The sequence below is a fragment of the Poecilia reticulata genome, linkage group LG9, assembly GCF_000633615.1.
Source record: "Poecilia reticulata strain Guanapo linkage group LG9, Guppy_female_1.0+MT, whole genome shotgun sequence".
In the NCBI taxonomy this organism is placed as follows: Eukaryota; Metazoa; Chordata; class Actinopteri; order Cyprinodontiformes; family Poeciliidae; genus Poecilia; species Poecilia reticulata.
In genome coordinates, this window is record NC_024339.1 from 18,008,252 (window position 1) to 18,027,484 (window position 19,233).

At 38.6% G+C, this 19,233-nt stretch overlaps 1 protein-coding gene across 2 annotated transcripts in view; it reads right to left on the reverse strand.

Annotated features, from left to right (window-relative positions):
• Positions 1–19,233, reverse strand: part of ipo11 (importin 11) — a 114,865-nt gene extending 95,632 nt beyond the window's left edge. Inside the window, exons 1-6 of one of the 2 annotated variants that reach the window (XM_008418339.1) lie at positions 19,100–19,233; positions 14,244–14,306; positions 13,269–13,418; positions 10,710–10,810; positions 5,362–5,434; positions 3,148–3,351 (exon numbers count right to left, since the gene is read on the reverse strand). In XM_008418339.1, coding sequence (XP_008416561.1) covers positions 3,148–3,351; positions 5,362–5,434; positions 10,710–10,810; positions 13,269–13,406 — 516 coding nt within the window. In that variant the 5' untranslated portion in view covers positions 13,407–13,418; positions 14,244–14,306; positions 19,100–19,233. The remainder of the gene's footprint in view (positions 1–3,147; positions 3,352–5,361; positions 5,435–10,709; positions 10,811–13,268; positions 13,419–14,243; positions 14,307–19,099) is intronic. The other variant, XM_008418338.1, reaches the window with a different exon arrangement.

Here is a 19,233-nt window from a genome sequence, read left to right on the forward strand (position 1 = left end):
ATATAAGAAGGTGCCTGTGCTGCGATTTCTGTTGTACTTGCATACAGCAGGATATTCTAATAGGTACATAAACAACTCACTTATGTTTTATTATTATTATTACTATTTTTAGTTTCAATGGAGTCCAACAAAAAACTTGAAAAGTGAGTAAAGAAAATTAAAAGAGCCACACCCAAATGACTTGGGGAACTGTACTGGCTGCTCCAACAAAAAGTAGTATAAAAAAAATAAAATAAAAAAAAAAGCCACTTAAGATTGATATTCAACAACCAACACCTAAAGTGAATCCCATTGTACCTTTTGCCCTTCTTTGTAACCTGTTAGCACTGGCACAATTGTTATATCCAAACAATATAATTTATTTGTCTCTATCGCACAGCTGCACACTCAGTTGCTTATTGCTTATTTAATGATTAATCTATATAATTAAACAAATACAAAGTAAAATGTTCCCAAGTGTCAGTCCGTCATAAACAGAGGATGGGCTGCACAAACCAGTACATGCATATTTAAAGTAAATGTCTCCTTGAACTGAACTGCTAAGACAGCAACCCCTGCCAGTATTAACAGAACATATAAAAGATGAATAGAAAAAAATGGTTGAAGGGCAAACCTAAAAGAGAATTATCAGTGGAAATTAGAACTGACATTAAGAAATCAAACCACAGGGAAAGGAAGAGGAACCTGAAAGGTGGGACTCTGTTCACTTCTTCTTAATACTTCTAAAGACATACTGACTAAAATCACAGGTAAGTGTCCCAGTTTCTTCTTTCAACTTTATATTCTGCATTAACCCCTAACTTCAGAGGTGATTCCACCTGCTGTCAGTCTTATACCTTAGGTACATCACTCATATGCTTTGCACACCCACACCTTGCCTCTACATATCTCCTCTGCTCTCATTTCTTTCACCATCTAATTACCTTTGCATCTGGCAAAGTAGTACAGTTAGCACCCTGAGCATCAGCAAGTGATCCATCATCCTGTGCACTACCAACCGCTTTGTCTTGGGCTTAAGAACAAAAAGAAGATAGTGCACACGCAGCATATAAATGCCTACACACAGAAATGTTACTTTAGCTACACACCTATGTGGCAAAACGGTTGTTTGCTGAAAAGTAGTTTTGCTTTAGTAGCAGAAGATTTTACATCTTAGATATGAAATGAACAAAAGTTCCAACTAAACCCAAATGTAAGGTTTTCATTAGCATCGAACCCAAACAAAACATGTGACTTCTCCCCTCATAGTGTAAGGGTCAATTGTTTATGGACTACCCTGGAAACCCTGGCTGGTGCAAGGAAGTCTACCAATATTAGGGCTGTGTAATAATATCGATTTTGCGATATATATCGATATTTTCTTTCCTAGAAAAAAAAATCRATATTYRTCTGCAAGTATCGTAACATCCAACTGTCACCTTGCTCACTCACTGCTTGCTTCGCCAGGAGAGTGATTAGGTCATCAGGCTTAGAGTGATTCCTTCAGATGTCAAGTGTCAAGGTTAAAAAGGTATCAAACTATTCAGAGCAGGGTACTTGGTGCACTTTATTTACTTTACAAATGCATGTAAGCTACAGTTTGTACCTTTTCAATTAAAAGAAACATGTTTTCCCACCACTTCTTTGATTTATTTTGTCCAGCTGTCGACTTGAAGTCTGTGTCCATGTCCAACCAGAGCCAGGTATTGTGTGGCTGGTTCTTTTAATCAGTTTTCAATTAAATTAATTCAATCCAACTCTATAACAGTCACAAAATTTGTCACCAAAATCACCAGAGTGATTTTGGTGACAAATTTGGTGATTTTGGTGACCAAAATCACCAGATTAATTTTGCAAAAGTGTATTGAATTGTATCATTTGCTGAATATCGCAATATATTATATCGTGAGCAGAATATTGTGTATTGCATCTTAAGATTATTGTATCACTACGGCCCTAACCAATATAAATTCATTCCCCTTGTGATAATCTATATGGGCAACTATTGAGCTACAATTATGCCAGAAGCTTGTTTTTTGGGGGGCCAAAAAATGTGCAGCTTCTCTGCAGCTTGGTAAGGCGGATTTAACCAAATACTAGTTGGAGTGTTTACATATATTTGAGGCTATCCATTTTCCAGCTGTGGATTGGAGGGAATCCCCATTAAAACTCCAACTAGTGCACCCATTTCTTGTTTTAAAATTCATGGAAGTTACTTGTTGGATCATCAAACATCCTGGGAAAACTTAAATGCATCTTTCATTATGTTGCAGGCAGTGAAGTATGTAAACTTTAAACCCAACACATCACATATGATACAGAAACATGTGTTTAATATAAACACATGTTTATATTAAACATGTGTTTAATATATAAACACTAGGACAGAGTGTTGCATACCACCTTTTCAGTCTGGTCCAACTAACAGCACAGAACACAGCGTAGGTTGTTCAATGTCAAAGTAATCGGTATATCATTAAAAAACCGCACAGCCCAATAGGCCCTGAGCCCACTATGTATCAAGTTGTCTGTAAAATGGATAACTTTTGGCATGGATTCTGGCACAGTGCCTTAGCCTCACATCTGAAGTTGTTTTTTTGTCTCTCGCTCACTGATTCCCATGTCCAATAATATTTTTCTTTTTTCTCCTGCTGTTCTTTAGTCAGTTTCTTTCATTATGGGATTTGCCTAAAACACGTGTCTTTGGAGATTGAGATTTTTTACGCACACATTTTATTCTTTTAAGTACTTGATTGTGAAAAGAATGTGTAGCTCTGATTTATGTTCCAACATGTATCCCTTCAACAAGCAACATACACTTCTAATAAAGAACTTGCCTAAAAAGAAATATGCATAAAAAAAGGATGTCACATTATGTAAAACATAAATAAATGAAACTGGAGGAAAAGATCTCATTTTACGTCTTATCCATCTGCTTTCAAAAGGTACTGCTATTAAAAACTACAAAAAAACATGAGAAAGAAGAGCGAACACAAAATGTCCCAAAAGAAAACAAGTTTTTCTCCTCTTTATGTGTACACTTAAAGGAAGAAAAAAAAACATTGCTTTCCTCTGTCACTGAGAGCAAAATAAATAAAGCAGTCTAGAGAATAATAATTAATAGCAGCTAATTAATTTAAAAAAAATGTAATGTTAATATGAACTTACATCTTGAAAAAGACGTCTGTCCTGTGCCAAACGTTTGGATGCCAATGTTTTGGTGACGTGATAGAAAGTTAGCAGTGCTCTGTGCTGCAGCAGACCATCTTGACCCTTTACGGATTCGAGCAGAATTGGAATGAGCTCAGGCCATTGCCTCGGGCAATCAAGGCGGGCCACCTTGGCTATCAGTACCGCGATCTGGGTTGCTATCTGTTGGGAAGAAGGAAAAAAAAAACAGGGTAAGCGAACATATCCAGAGGCAAGCATTAATACAACAGCAGGTGGTTTTGTCAACTAAACTAAAAGGGAATTGAGCACAACTGCAGAGCATAGCTGATCAGATCTATTATGATTGTATTGTTTGCAAGCCACTTTTAAAAAGAAGCAGTTGAGTCGATACCACAGATGCACATATTAGGCGTAAGATACATGCAGCACTTAACATTAAAAACAAGATGATTCCCTTTTACATTAAAGCATAGGCCCTAAACTCCAGTTTGATTTTTACTAAAGACAAAAATAAACTACAAGCTGGTGGCAGTTTTTGTGTTTTAATGCAGTCAAATAGCATGGAAAATTCCTACATTTCATTATTTAAGCCTGTGAATCATTAATCAGAACTGCTTCTTGTAATTAGCAATTTCAGAGCAAATGTTTTGATGAATCCTCTAATAATACTTTTAAAACATTTCTGCTTTCACTGCTTCTTTATATTAACGACATGTCTGCGTAATGCATCACTCAGCTAAGGCCTTAACACAAAAGCTCCCGTTTTCATCCATACAGACATGAATAATTAAGACGACTAAATACATTATAAGGATGAATGGGAGACTTAACTGCCCTTAACCTGAGTTTACACATGTCTGAATGTTTGCAAAAGAATTTGTGATGTATTTAATATTGTAACCAGATGAATTATCTTCAACAGAAACAATGCATCAAGACATTTATTAGGATGTTAGTCTTTGTGGACTTTATGTTGGAGCAAAATGTAAGCTTGCATTCCTTTTGCAGAGGTCTGACATTTTGATTAGCTTGTTAGAGGTAAAGCTTGTTTGGGGATCCTCATAAGAAAAGGTCAGGTGCCAAAAGTGAAAAAGACTCAAATGATACTTTTAAAAGCTTGACCAATTAATAACATTGAGGGAAGGTGCAATACATCAACAATTGAGTAAAAGCATAATTTTATATGTCAAAATGTAACTAAAGTGGCACAGATATGGGTGCAAAGCCTGCATCAAGAATTATGGCCACGCCGAGGCCTTATTCCTCAACGCGGCCATCAGTGGTTCGAGTCCCGGCCTGATGTCCTTTGCCGCATGCCTTCTCCCTTTCTCATTACCCATTTTCCTGTCTGATCCCTCTCAAAGGCCACTAGAGTCAATAAACATTTTTTTTAAATTATATAAAATATTGGAAAGGTGTAACCAAACCAAAGATCATCCCTATGTAAATTAAAACAATTCAATACATCAATGTATAGTACGTTTTGTTTAATTCATATTTTTTTAAACTGCTTTTTTTAATTTCTTTTTAAAAATTGTTTTAGAAATTATTCCAATAAAGTAGAACACTGTTCTCAGTCCCCAAGTTTGTATAATATGATCCAGAAACATGCAACCTACTGACTAAGCAATGCATTCTTTTAATGAGAGGCATATTCATGTTATAAATAGCTATAAACATAATTTGACTCCATGATTAATATCTGAATGCAAGTGTTCCTATACCCATCAGCCTTTATTTTTTTCTACAAATAAAATTCATAGAGTACATATTGATTATAGAACCTCTAAATGTGAATTTTAATACCATGAAACAGTTTATTGAACAAAACACACCAGGCCTCTCAAGAAGCTTGGATTGAAAGAGCAGAGGCTGGAAGTGGTGAGACATATGGAGTTTAAAAGTATATTCATTCCCTGCCATATGGATCCCATCAGTCCTGACATTACATAGCTGTCCCTCAGGGATACACAAGCTGCAGAAAGCAGAACTAATGGCCACCGTTTAGGGCCACCATTCACGCCCAGTCATTTCACCCTCCATAATTGGTCAAATAAAATTACATTAGAAAAGACTAACAGCTTTGTATCAGTTTTCTTGTTCAGCAGCAAGTTTTGTGCAGAGAAAAAAAAACACACACACACACAAAAAAAAACAACAAGTTGAATCATTTTTGCAATTTTTGCAGTATATTCCATTCTCCCCACTAACCTGATTGACGGGTTCATTGAAGTTTGTGATAAGACCAGCACGCAGCGATGTCTTCTCCTCCTCTGATAATGCACTGTCAACAAAGCAAACAAAGATATTCAGAGGGGGAAAGCAGGCAAGGAGAAAACAACGCACAGTACCGTACAAGTTTAGAGTTTAATGTGTCCTCATAATGCTCTTGGTGCGCAATTATTTAATTCATTAAGTTTTTATGAAGGCATGCCAGCCACAATAACAATAAAGATTAGAAGAATGAGAAACAAATGACTCCAGACTAAACCTGCAACATTGTGGCTGAAGATGAAATGCTCCCGCATCCAACATCCTGTGTTTACCACCAGGACACCGAGCACATTAACACAGGTGATTGCAATGCACATCCCAAGACACCCACTGTCCTCTCATTTCCATACGCACAAGTCAATTACATAAACTGGCAGTATGGAACACATTAACGTGCCTATTTATCATGGGACTAAGTAGCTATAATCCGCCGTAAAACAAGTGATTGAATTATGCAATTTAAAGTATTTCCCAGAAGGTTCCTACTGCATGCAAGTGACTATGGCACTTACAAGGGATACGCCAATATATGAACATTTCAGCAGATGTCAATATCTGATATTAATATTATAATAGTATTGCTATGGCCGGTGATCAACATTTACCAATATTATAAATATTTCACTACCCTTTCAACACTTTGACTTCACTACTGATCTGCTTCAGTTGCAAGGAAGAGAAATAATGAGAAAGTAGTTGTAAGTTGACTACTTCTCCAACACTGCTGGGTTATTTTTATAATAAGAAAAACTTTGTACTTTTGTTGCTTGAAGTTTTTGTGTGTCGAGCTCTGGGAAAAGTCTGCCGGAGGATGTCAGGAAAGTTCAAAGCAATAGGATTCATATTCATATTTTAAACTTTTATAAAATCTAATTGTTTCATCTTTGTTTTATTTCCCTTGTGCATTTGCTGTACTGCTTACATTTGTACCATCTTATTTGTTTTATTTGTCAAAACACCTTTACGTGCACTACCTAACTGAAAACAAAGATTTCTATTGCTAGAAGCTCACGTATATTTTTTTAATGTTGTAATCTCAGTATTTTGAACAAATACCCTTCAGACTAGTCACAGGATGTTAAAGAGTATAACTGAGAAGCATAAATTCTATTTTATTGAGATACAACTGTAAAAAAAATTTTCTTCTAGTCTTCCACTGAAACGGGCAGAACAGTGTAAAACACCACTGCCAGAGTCCATAAACAACTGAAAAACAACTTTACTGAACGTGCACCGCAATGACCAACTTCAAAACTTCTTATCCTTTCAGACTTCAGGCTAATTTAATTGACCATAGTGCAATGGAAAACTCTCCTGTGTCCTGACATAACATTTAATATGCTTTTTGGAGACCTTTTTAACTTCCAAATAAAAGAAGCAAGTAATCATCTGGGCTTCTTGTAAGTCAACTCTTGAAAAGCAGAAAATCAAGGATGTTTGATGTGCATTAGTGCACAATGCATGGATAATTGACAACTGTAAAGTCAACTTTAAAGGCTCTGAAGAGATTTACTAGCATATTTTTCAGGTCAATTTTTTCACCCTCTCATTATTTGAGCAGTGATTAAAACAGCATGGTACCGCTCAAATGGTCTTTTGGTGGTCCAAGCCTGTCAGAATTTCTGTTTATTATATTTTCTTCTCATAGTAAAAAGATCAAACGGACAACAAAAAGTGTGATCTATCATCATAGCATACTTATCTACTCTATTAGGGTATAATAATACCTGAAACTCCCAAGAACAAGACGGGACACAATTTTACTTTCATGAAAACTTCAAAGCATAAATTTGTGCTGCATTACTCATTCATATTACTCATTCAATACATTTTGAAACAAAGCAATAAACTGATGTCTTTTTCTGAATTATTTTAACTTTTCAGACCTTAGGACAGTGCTTCAACTAAATAAGGTCTGCAGTACAACATTTCTCTTTCCCCAGTTGCTTCATATTGTGATGTAGCTCAACCAACCGACAAGGGGGTTGTGTTGAGGGGAGGTGGAGTACTGGGACAGCTGTGCCAAAGTTTTACTGAGACTAAAATAAAGATCCCCATTATTCAAATAAAATAACCAAAGTGGCCTGTCACGATAACAAATTTTGCTGGACAATTAATTGTCTAAAAATTATTGCGATAAACGATAATATTGTTTCAAGACCTTTTGACACTGATTTAATGGAAATGATTAATAATGCATGTGATTTCCTGCCATAGATAGATGCACTTTATTTTCAAAAGAACACATAACACTGGAACTGATAAACTAAATCAGTTCCAGTGTTAATGGATTCTCAGTCTCCATTAACAAAAAACGTACTTGAATAAAAACCAGCGCCCCCCCTAGCCTTTATCCAGGTCCCTCACCGCCCCCCACCAAAGAATTTGTAGGCTACTTTGCACGGACTATTATTTTATTATTAAAGTTACTATCGCTATTGTAGATGTTTTGATTTTTATGCTTGTTTTTGTATTTATTATCAAAAATAATTTCCCAGAGAACAAAAAAGCCACGGGAATAGAAATTATTTTCACAGGTGTCTAAGAAAAATGCAATGAACATTCAAGTTAAAATCGGTAGGCCTAACAGCAGCCAATCAGAGTGGAAACAATATTCTTGTTCTTTGCCATTTTCTAGTTGTTAAATATTACACAAAATGACCAGATAAAAGATGTACAACATGCCAGTTTAAACTTTGATCTATTTGCAAAACGACTGAGCTCTGCAACATTAAACATGGATAGAACTGTAACTACATTAATCATAGCTCTTCTTCTCTKCAGTGTTTCTGTGAGTTTCTGGTGGTGCAGCTCTGTGCTGCCTTCAGGAGAATGGGACATCAGAGTATCTTCCATAAAATTTCACCCACATGGCACGCTCACCATCAGTAATCTTCACTCACCTGTTGCGCCGCCTAATCGTCATGTGTTTCACATCATGTGTTTATTTTTCACTGTTCAGTGTCTGATTCTCTGTTTTTATGCCATAATTCACATCTAGTTTGTCGCTCCGTTTTATGTCCTGCTTTTCCTGTTTCAGAGTTTTGCGCAATATGCGCGTTGTTTCTTTTTCTTTCTTTCTTTTTACCTCCTAAGGTGCGCAGCGTTCGGGAAGCGTATCGACGGGGAAAAGGCAGATAGACATAAACCTTTTAAAACATCGGAAACAATTTCTGCATTCTGATTATTGAAATTTAAAAGTGCTGTGTTGTTCTATCCCACCCGTTTCATACCGGACCACTTACAACACCGTGTTAACGCTATAAAATGAGCGCTCTCTATTGGGGTATCACCCATGGAGGGATTTCTTTATTTAAATAGCTTCATTTTTCAGAGGGATACAAAGTGAGGGTATCGTGATTTTAGTAATTACATGTTTATAAGCTATTTTCTGTCGTCCTTCCATGGAAGCGGGCAGCCTTCAAACGGAAATAAAACACTTTTTTATATAAGTTGCTGCTTTGACATGATCACAGAAGTGCCAAAACATATGTGGAAAAATACCAGACAAAGTGAATCACAGCAACGTCATCAGCCGGTGTAACGCTGAACTGATGCGGTGAAGCTACCAGTAGCAGGAGCCAGAAGCTACTAACACTGAATAGAAGAAGAAGAGCTGCTATCGATACAGTTGCAGCCAAGCATGATTTAATGTTACACAATACAGTTTCAGCAAGTTGCTCAAAGTCTAAACTGGTATTGTTGTGCATTTAARGTGTAAAGTTTACCTTCGACCAAACGCCCCCAAAGGAATCCCAGCGCCCCCCTTTTGTAAAAATGTCCACCAGCGCCCCCCGCCGTCCTCTGAACGCCCCCTGGGGGGCGGTACTGCCCATGTTGAGAACCGCTAATCTAACACAATAGTTCATACTACACGATTTTCTGCCCCTATTTTCTCCTTACAACAATCTTAGAACGTTGGCCGATCCAAGATTGTCGCTGGTAATTTCGTAACCAATCATCCTGTAGTGTGAGGTGTGTTACGGTAGATCATCGTGGCCGCTCCGATCTAAATCAGGGGTTTTCCCCGACTGGGAGCTTAAAGCTGAATGTGACAGGTAGCCAATCAGAAAGCGCGGAGGAGAATCCGCGCTTTCTGAGGGGAAATTACGGAGGGGAATCCCAAACAGCTGACACAGCGCAACCCGAAGTCCAGCGGACATTGGAGATATGTGGAAAAAGCATTATTATATTCAATATTTTGTGCAAAGAATATAGAAATGACAAGGGGAGGTGTTGGAGCCAAATTGCTACAGCAGTTGATAAACCTGGTAAGTTTTCACAGGTAGATTCTAGTAAAGCATTGATTAATGCCCGATTTTAAAATTTGTTAACTGGACTTGTAGCCGTTATTTTGTGCCCATGTGCCTGGACACCACACGGCACGACGAACCCGATCGAACCGTTATACCTAGGATTTCTGTCGGCTAATGTGTGGTCTCTGAGGTTTTGAAAATGGGCAGACAACTCGTGTAATGTGCGCTGGACATTAAACTAAGGAAATGAGGAAGGGAGGGTCAGTGGAGAGCACCGGAGGTGAGCCTTTTTTCATTCAGTGTCATCAACAGAAAGAAAAAAGACAGGAAGAGACGATAAAGTCGATAATTAAAATGAGGTTGATAGGTTTAATTTATCGTGCGATTAATTGATTTATCGTTTATCGTGACATGCCTAAATACTACTTGCAACAATCTAAGCTAGGTTTAAGATGGAAAAAGTCACTGCCTCGATTTGTCATTATGCCTTCCAATGCAGCTTTGAGTAGATCATGAGGACCATTTGCCATCCTAAATACTGAATAAGAAATCAGTATAAATAATCACTTTGAATTAAAAGCTGATTTTAAATTGAATCATGGTCTCAAAAATTGAAATTGAATTAAATCTTGAGATAATCAAAAGATTCCCTCCCATAGCAACCAGGTACCCAAACATTAAATGTTAGTCTTGAAATATCCCAAAATCGATCTTACATAAGAGAGAAGAGGCATGAGTGAATTCACTGAGTATCAAATCAAACCACAAAGAGATGGATAGTCAGACAAAGAAAGTTAAAAAAAAGATGACAGCTGAAGAAACATCAAGCAGATGAAAGCTAAAACAGAGAAAATTCAAAGGGACTGAAAACTAAGAACAGTTTAGCCTCACAGACAAAAATGGAGATTAAAACTGATGAATATAGATAGGACATTAGGGGACAAAACATGGAAAGAAAGCATAAAGATGAGCCAAAAAAAAGCTGTAGATGGAAGTGAGAGTCTGGGGTTGAGACATGCGGGTACTTACTGAGGAGCCGCCCTCCTCCAGTATCTGTCAATGCCATTCTTGAAGTAAAGCACAGCAAGCCATCTCACGTTCACATCCAGCGTATGGTTATTAAAAATATTCTGGGAGGAAAAAGAAAAAAGAATTTGAACAGTCACCAGCAATGAAAGTGTTATAGCTCATAATCAATACAAGACAAGCCAAGGACTGATCCAGTTTTATGACAGTTGCAGCCATACTGCAGGGGAAAATAAGTACAAATCTAAACCAAAATAAGACAGGACTTTCACAATTACAGAACAGCTCCTTTTAAAACACAGCGCACGGCGACTTTCTAACCAAGGCTGTCCGTGCCGTGGCACTCGACACGTCTGAGCTGTAAATTGTGGTAATAAACCCTGAAAACATGTCTGAGTAGTCTGTGTATTCAGAGTTATTTGCGTGAGCACAGCAACGGGAGGAGCTCCATAAGAGACCGGCCACAGTAAAATCAGAGATTGGAATCTCGGCTCTCATTTTTTGCCGATTGGAAAATGTGTCGTTAAAATAACATTTGGGCTTTTGTACAAATATAAAGCATCCATCTGTTGCATCAAGGGAACAGCACAGACCATTAGCAGAGCTCCACAGCATAACTATTTACTTCCAATATGCAAGTGAAAAACAGCCTGCTGCCACTTGGCTTTTATCAGATCCAGTCAGCAGAGCTAGAATTAAGCTGGTTTGGCTCCCTTTTGATCAATTCACACGGACACTGCTCTCCAGAAATAACTGAGACATATTGTGCACCCTGGCTTAATTGGGACCATCGCATCACAAGCAGCTGCACAAAACACAACTTAGATGTGAACATTTCTAGTGAGTGCTGAATCATCTGTGGAACCGACGACAACACTGCATCAGAAGTCGAAGCGGTTTCAAAGTCACTCTCAGAAAACCATCAGAAGACTCCCTTGATGATGAGCTCTAGAGACGGGCTTTGGACTGCCTGAAGTTGCATGTTGTTACATGCACTTCCCAGCAGGAGATTCTTCAAGTGAGATACTTTGAAACAAGAGGTATTCCAATGTGGCAGCATAAGTGGAAGGCAGATAATTATCCAAATTGTGCGCGCCAGATGATGTTAATGGCCCAACGCGGACGAGGGCATATGTAGACACAATTGCTAAATGTGTCTATATCAATACTACACACAATTAGAAGTGCAATATTGTGGCATAAAAATAATCAAGGGGCAAGAAAAAGGGAGAATCAGCCTCATTGTTGAACTCTAGACTGTTTACAAGAGACAAATACCCGTTGTCAAATTAAAGGCTGGCAGAGCCTCTGTATGCACTTCATTCACTTTTACGTAGATTAGAATATTTTGATAACCATAAAACAAAAACATGAATCGAGGGATCCAACTCCTAATCCTTACCATGCAGTAAGCAACAAAGCAATGAGAAAACTATAGATTTTGTGTCGTCTTCTACCTTGTAATACGTGAGAACTACCCTGTAACGGAATCTCTGTTCTAAAGTATGTGTGAAATAAATTTGTGGGAAAATTTCAGGCTAAACTAGTTGCATTCCACACATATTTTGCAGGTGCATAATGTGTGAAAACAATCATAAACAGCAAGTAAAAATAACTACAGTGGCATCACCCTCAATGTAGCATTTGAACAAAATACAAATATATATATAAAAAGGACTCTGATTCAGAAATTATAAAGTACACAAAGTTCATATTCTAGAAGTGATCCTGTCACTACCAACACAGCAAAAACATAACCTGCCTAATAAACCACTTCAGCATAAATAAGACAGTTTTCAAATTTAAATTGATGGCTTCACTTTATTGCTTATTAAAATGCTAAAATAAAATAAAAATGGTAATTTTATATGTGTGTTGACTGGGAGGTGTTTGTTTACATCTGCTATATTACTTGCAAAGCACTTCTACTGACAAAATAAAAAAGAAAATATTTTTTTTTCCCCATGACTGGTTCTTAGTTCTTTGTGTTTTGCTAAGCAGAGCACATACTGGGCCAATTTCATTACAAATTGCAGAGATGAAAGTGAAACGCATCTCATCATTCGAGTCTGGCGAGAACAGTAAACAAATAGTTTTCCTGAAATATCTAAGTAATCGCTCTGGTGGATTGCACTGTGCACCGACTTTATGAGCCACCTTTGCATCTTTACAGAAACCATCTGTGGTCTAACTATCAGCAACCAAATCTTAATAAAACCTTTCAGTAGCGATATGCGCAATTCTTTAACACAAATTAATCCCCAGCTGTCTGTGATGTACTGCTTGCTTTTTTGGCAACTTCAAACTTCTTCCTGTGATTACAACTATTGTGTGAAATTGTCATGATGAATTATCAATCAAAAAAAGAAGGGGTGCATAACCCGTCATTTTGGTATTGCTAAATGTAATGATGATGAAAGATTTTCCCCTTTAATTTAAAAACCGATCCTCAGATTCTAACTTTACGGCAGACGGTTTTCTGCTTTGTGTGCCACATTCATCAAACTGACAATTTGTTCACGTTTCTTACAGATTTTATTACACTTTCATATCGTAACTCACCAGAAGTACTGAATAGAAGCCAGGCTGTGTCTCCCACTGCCGGAGCTGCTCCTCTGCAGGCTTCAGCACAGCTGTGTCCTGACTGGTGGCTTGGGTTAAGGCCTGCAGCACCACTGAACTGGCACTGTTCACATCCATGGCTGGATATATCTGCAGGACACCATGAGAAGGGAGGAAAAGAGTCGAGCTCAGCATAAACAAAAAGTGAAAACTTCAGGTTTACTTGAAAGAAAGAAAATTTWAATTATTTCACAGTGGTGGGAAAAAAGAAGTAAAACAACATTAAGAGCAAACTGGAGGAGTTGATTTGCATCTACAAAGAACACCAGAACATGAAACAGTCGCTTTCACTTTATCTGACTGAATTACTTCGACCCCCTTTCATAATAGATCAAGCGGTGCTGAAACCCGCACCGAACTGAATGAAAAAAAGCTACAGATCTTCAATAAAGAGAACCATACCCGGCAGAAACGATTGGAGACGTCACTGACATGTAAACTCTTTATACATGTCCCAGATGTTATTCAAGCACCCCAGTTTCACATACTCAAAGGCGTTTTTCATCTCCAAGAACAAGTCTGACTAATTTGCCTGTGTGTCTCAGATACAAAGTTAAACTGATGCATAGCCACACCTGCTCTCGGGTCATGCTTTTAATTGTAGGGAGGATATATCCTGTGAGGGGAAAAAATATATATATTCCCCTGCAAACACACAGCCACTAGTCTCACCATATCAATTAAAAAGCATAAATTAGAAACAAGAATTAACTGCTTCAACCATCTGAAAAATTGGCCATTTCTGAAAACATGATGGATTATCTTTGCATGTTTTTAATGGATTGTATGTTGGTTGAGTATTAGAATTGCAGGAAAGGGGAGGGTTAAAACTTGAGCAAGGTTGCCATCTACAGACCAGAAACAAATATTCATTCATACATAACTCTTCAGGAATTGCAAAAGAATAAGACTTGCCTCTTTCTCAACACAGCAATATGACAGCAATGAGTGGTCGATATCTGAACAGTTAAACCAAACCTGTAAAATAATAAAACTAATTAGGGAAATAAAAAAGAAAAAACAAGAATCGCTTTTCATTCTTTTAAAATGTAATGTTGCTTCTCAGTTATTTGACAGTTATATATTTCAGGTGTTCATTGCTGTCACTTTTGATAATTGTCCGTTTTTCAGCTAGTGAAAATTGCACACAAAAATGAATTAAAAAAGGATGTCTGATGAGGAAATTAGCGTCGATTTCCGTAAAAAAATTTATGATCGGTGATTGCCGATCACTGTCTCTTGTTGCCAATCACCAAAACCAATCACTTCGCAGACTGCTTGTGCAACTCATCTCATCTTTCCTTCACACTGCGCAGGCGCACGGTAACAAATCCTGTCGTGTGGAATTATAACACTCGTTTGCGTGTTGTGGCAAAAAATTACCTCGGGGGTGAAGAACATCAAAATGCATCAACACAACGAATCTAATATAGCATTTGAAGAAAACAAGCACTTAACGGAATTTGGCTACATCGACGCTCAATGCGGGAAAAAAGGACATTTGGAGCAGCCAGATAGCAAGTAAAGCAGGGCACAGCTACAAACACTCACCCGGATTAGCATCACGGTCAGAAAGCTAAACAAATAACCCGAAAAAATATTTAAGTATTCGAGCTGACGGTGTAAGACGCTACGCGCTACTGGTAGTAATATTTCACAGACGTAGCGCCGCTCGACCTCCGCCAGACAGTGAACTCTCACACCGAACTTTCATCTGAACGTAACTTAAAAAATACAGATTTTAGATATGTATTAAAATATCTCTATTATATCTAAATTAGGTGAATTTATTGCCATATATTTTTTTTCCCCATTTGCCAGAAAACATAGCATCATTTATACCCTAAACCGAAAAATTTACAGTTATTCCAGGCGATCGGCAAAGATCGGCCTCGTGGATAATCTGTATCAGAATCGGCCACAAGAAACCTGATCGGAGCATCCCTAAGAGAAATACCTTGTGGTGGTCTTAAAAAACTTCAAGGGGGAAGACTATTGACTTGTCCGTTTGCCCCCTAGACAGTGAAAAACACACCTCAGAAGGAGGATATGCCACTGAAGGTCATTGCTAAAGGAGCTGGCAGTTCACAGAGTACTTTATATAAGCATATTATATTGGCATATTATTGGATTAAGCAAAAGAAAAAGTGTGGTAGGAAAAGGTGCACAAGCAACAATTACAACAGCAGCCCACAGAGGATTATGAAGCAAACTCACTGAAATGTAACCGAGACAATGTCAAAAGCACCTAAACAGGGAAAAGGAGAAAAAGGATTGAACTCAGTTCTGCAAAGAACTCTTTTCAGATGAAAGCAAATTTTGATGTGGAAATGAAGGTCTCTGACTCTCAATTTTAAACTCTAAAGCAAAAGTATCCAATTCCAGTCCTTGACTGCTACTGTCCTGCAACTTGTGGATGCATACCTGTTCTAAAACACCTTAAACAAACAGCTGAATGGCCCCCTTGGAATGTCATACAGTTTTGCAAATTCCTATCAATTTGATTCCCGTCTAGAGCTTTTCAAATAAACTAAATTTAGGCTTTTCAATAGGTAGACTCCATAAGGATCAGAATTAACAGAAATAAACTCTTACGAAAATCGAAAATGAAGAAATATCTATTTGAGTAATGAACCTATACAAGCTACATTTTTTAATTGTCAACTGAAAAACATTTCAGTTTAATAATCCATCCATCCATTTTCTTCCTCTTATCCGGGGTCGGGTCGCGGGGGCAGCAGCTTCAGAAGGGAGGCGCAGACTTCCCTCTCCCCAGCCACTTCTTCCAGCTCCTCCGGGGGAATTCCAAGGCGTTCCCAGGCCAGCCGAGAGAAATAGTCCCTCCAGTGTGTCCTGGGTCTTCCCCGAGGCCTCCTCCCAGTGGGACGTGCCCGGAACACCTCACCAGGGAGGCGTCCAGGAGGCATCCTKACCAGATGCCCGAGCCACCTCAACTGGCTCCTCTCGACGTGGAGGAGCAGCGGCTCTACTCTGAGTCCCTCCCAGATGACCGAGCTTCTCACCCTATCTCTAAGGGAGAGCCCAGCCACCCATTTCGGCCGCTTGTACCAGTAATCTCGTTCTTTCGGTCATGACCCAAAGATGACCATAGATGAGGGTGAGAACGTAGATCGACCGGTAAATAGAGAGCTTCGCTTTTTGGCTCAGCTCTCTCTTCACCACTACGGACCGGTACAACGCCCACTTCACGGCAGACGCTGCCCCAATCCGCCTGTCGATCTCCCGCTCCCTTCTTGTTCAGTTAGGCCTGTCACAATAACAAGTTTTGCAGCGCAATTAATTGTCTAAAAAATTATTGCGATAAACGATAATATTGTTTCAAGACCTTTTGACACTGTTTTAATGGAAATTACTAATAATGCATGCGATTTCCTGCCATAGATAGATACTTTATTTTCAAAAGAACACATAACACTGGAACTGATAAACTAAATAAACAAAACAACCAAAAACAAAAATAAAATGGATTCTCAGTCTCCATTAACAAAAAACTTACATGAATAAAAACTAAACAACATAAAGCCGAAGTGGAAATAAATACTGCATTCAACCAAAAGAGTGCAGATTATGAAGTCTGTATACTATATTGCCCTTCAGTAATCACRAGATTTAAATAGAGAAGATGGGCACATCCCACTACCTAATGCAATAGTTCATACTACACGATTTTTTTTGCCCCCATTTTCCCCTTATGACAATCTTAGAACGTTGGTCGCTGGTGATTTCGTAACCGATCATCCTGCAGTGTGTGGTATGTTACGGTGGATCGTCGTGGCCCATCAGGGATTTCCCCGACTGGAAGCGTCAATGTAGCCCGTTGAATGTGACAAGTAGCCAATCAGAAAGCGTGAATTCCCTCCGTGCTTTCTTAGGGGAAATTACGGAGGGGAATCCCAAACAGCTGACACGGCGCAACCCGAAGTCCAGCGGACATTGGAGATGATATGTAGAAACAACATTAATATTTATTCAACATTTCGTGCAAAGAATATAGAAATAACAAGGGGAGGAACTGGAGCCAAATTGCTACCTCAGTTGATAAACCCGGTAGGTTTTCAGCTGTTCTTCATTAACGTGTCATAAATACGTTATAATGATTTTCATTCAGTCAGGACTTTACGTTGACTCTAGCCACATGCATCACAGGTAGATTCTAGTAAAGCATTGATTAATGCCTGGTTTTAAAATTAGTTAACTGGACTTGTAGCCATTATGTTGTGCCCATGTGGCTGGACACCACATGGCATGACGAACCCGATCGAACCGTTATACCTAGGATTTCTATCAGGTTTTGAAAATGGGCAGACAGTCCGAGAGCAACTCGTGTAGTGTGCGCTGGACATTACACTAAGACTACACTAAGGAAGAGCACCGGAGCTGAGCCTTTTTTCATTCAGTGCCATCAACAGAAAGAAATAAAGACAGGAAGAGACGATAAAGCCGATAATTAAAATGAGGTCGATAGGTTTAATTTATCGTGCGATTAATTGATTTATTGTTTATCGCGACAGGCCTATGTTCAGTTTAATAATAATAATAATAGTAGTAACATTTGAATATTTTCTAATTTATTGAAATGCATCTGTAATGCTTGCAGGGGATGGCTTGGTTCTAGGAAGTTGATGCCATTTAGACCTCAAACCCTAAATATTGTTGCTCAGCAAGCAAACACTCAGATCAGCAACTGCACTCTGCAATGCAAGTTCAATTGTAGCACAACGTAGTACAATCGGGCTCCCAAATTCAGGTAAACGGCTTCAGAATGGCTGAAGACACAAATTATGAGGATCACTGCCTTTTTACTGGCAGCTGAAATGGTCAAACCAACGGAGAACGAAGTGGACATAAGGGGGAAAAAAACAGTAAGAGAAAGATGGCTCAGTTGCAGCCCAAATCAAAATTATGCAATATTCAACAACTGTATTGCAATTGCATTATTCTTCACCGTTTTGAGCTCCAACTAAAACAGAAGTAAAATAGACTTTCTATAAAGTTGCTTAGCATCACGTGAAAGATGAATCATGGTATATTAATATTTACAAACAACGGCTTCACAAGGGTATGTGCACATACCAGTTTTGGCATTTGCTTTGAAATCCTGCTGAGTATTTTATACGGCAAGATGTTCAGGGCGAGGTCTGCATATGTATTTAGCTTTTTTGACAGGCTTCAACCGTTTTCATCCAATGTGTGCCACAACGTAAACATTGCTCTACCGCAAGGGGTTAATCCGATGCTAGACAGTTTAATGTCTTGTGCTTTCTGCAGACAACACAGCCCTCGCTGAATGTCAATGTCATCATCATCATCATCAGATGCTTCGGTCTGTTACCTTATACTGTGAGTATACTTAACCAGAGGCCTCTGCTAGAGTGTGTATTTAAAATGCTGCGTGTCCATACAACTGTCATGTTCTTTTAGAGCACAGGCGAGACCTAAACTAGCTCTAAGACATGTTCATATTCAAAAATGAGCTGTCGCGATTCGAAAAAGACCGTAGCCATGTCACGACAGCTTGCTTCACATCACGACTCCGCATGTCACTAATTCATAAAATACAAGCAGCTCATTTAATAATGAGTTCTTCAACGTACACATCACTAAACATCACAGCTAACTTTGAGCTAACTAGCAAGCTAAACTTCTTCCAACCAGAAACCCACGGCCGTGCGTCAACGTTGAAACTGTTCACTTATTATACGTCCTATAATCGAATAAGTGAGGTTTAAAAACGAGTAAAAAGCTCTCACCTCAAAAAAGCCGAAAGAAAAGTGAAAGTGTAGTAGTAACAGTGGCGACCGTAGAAGCTCTGCCAGTTGTTTCAACGTAACGAGCGATGGAAACACGCTGGTTGGAATGGCGCGACTTGCAGCTGGCTCATGCT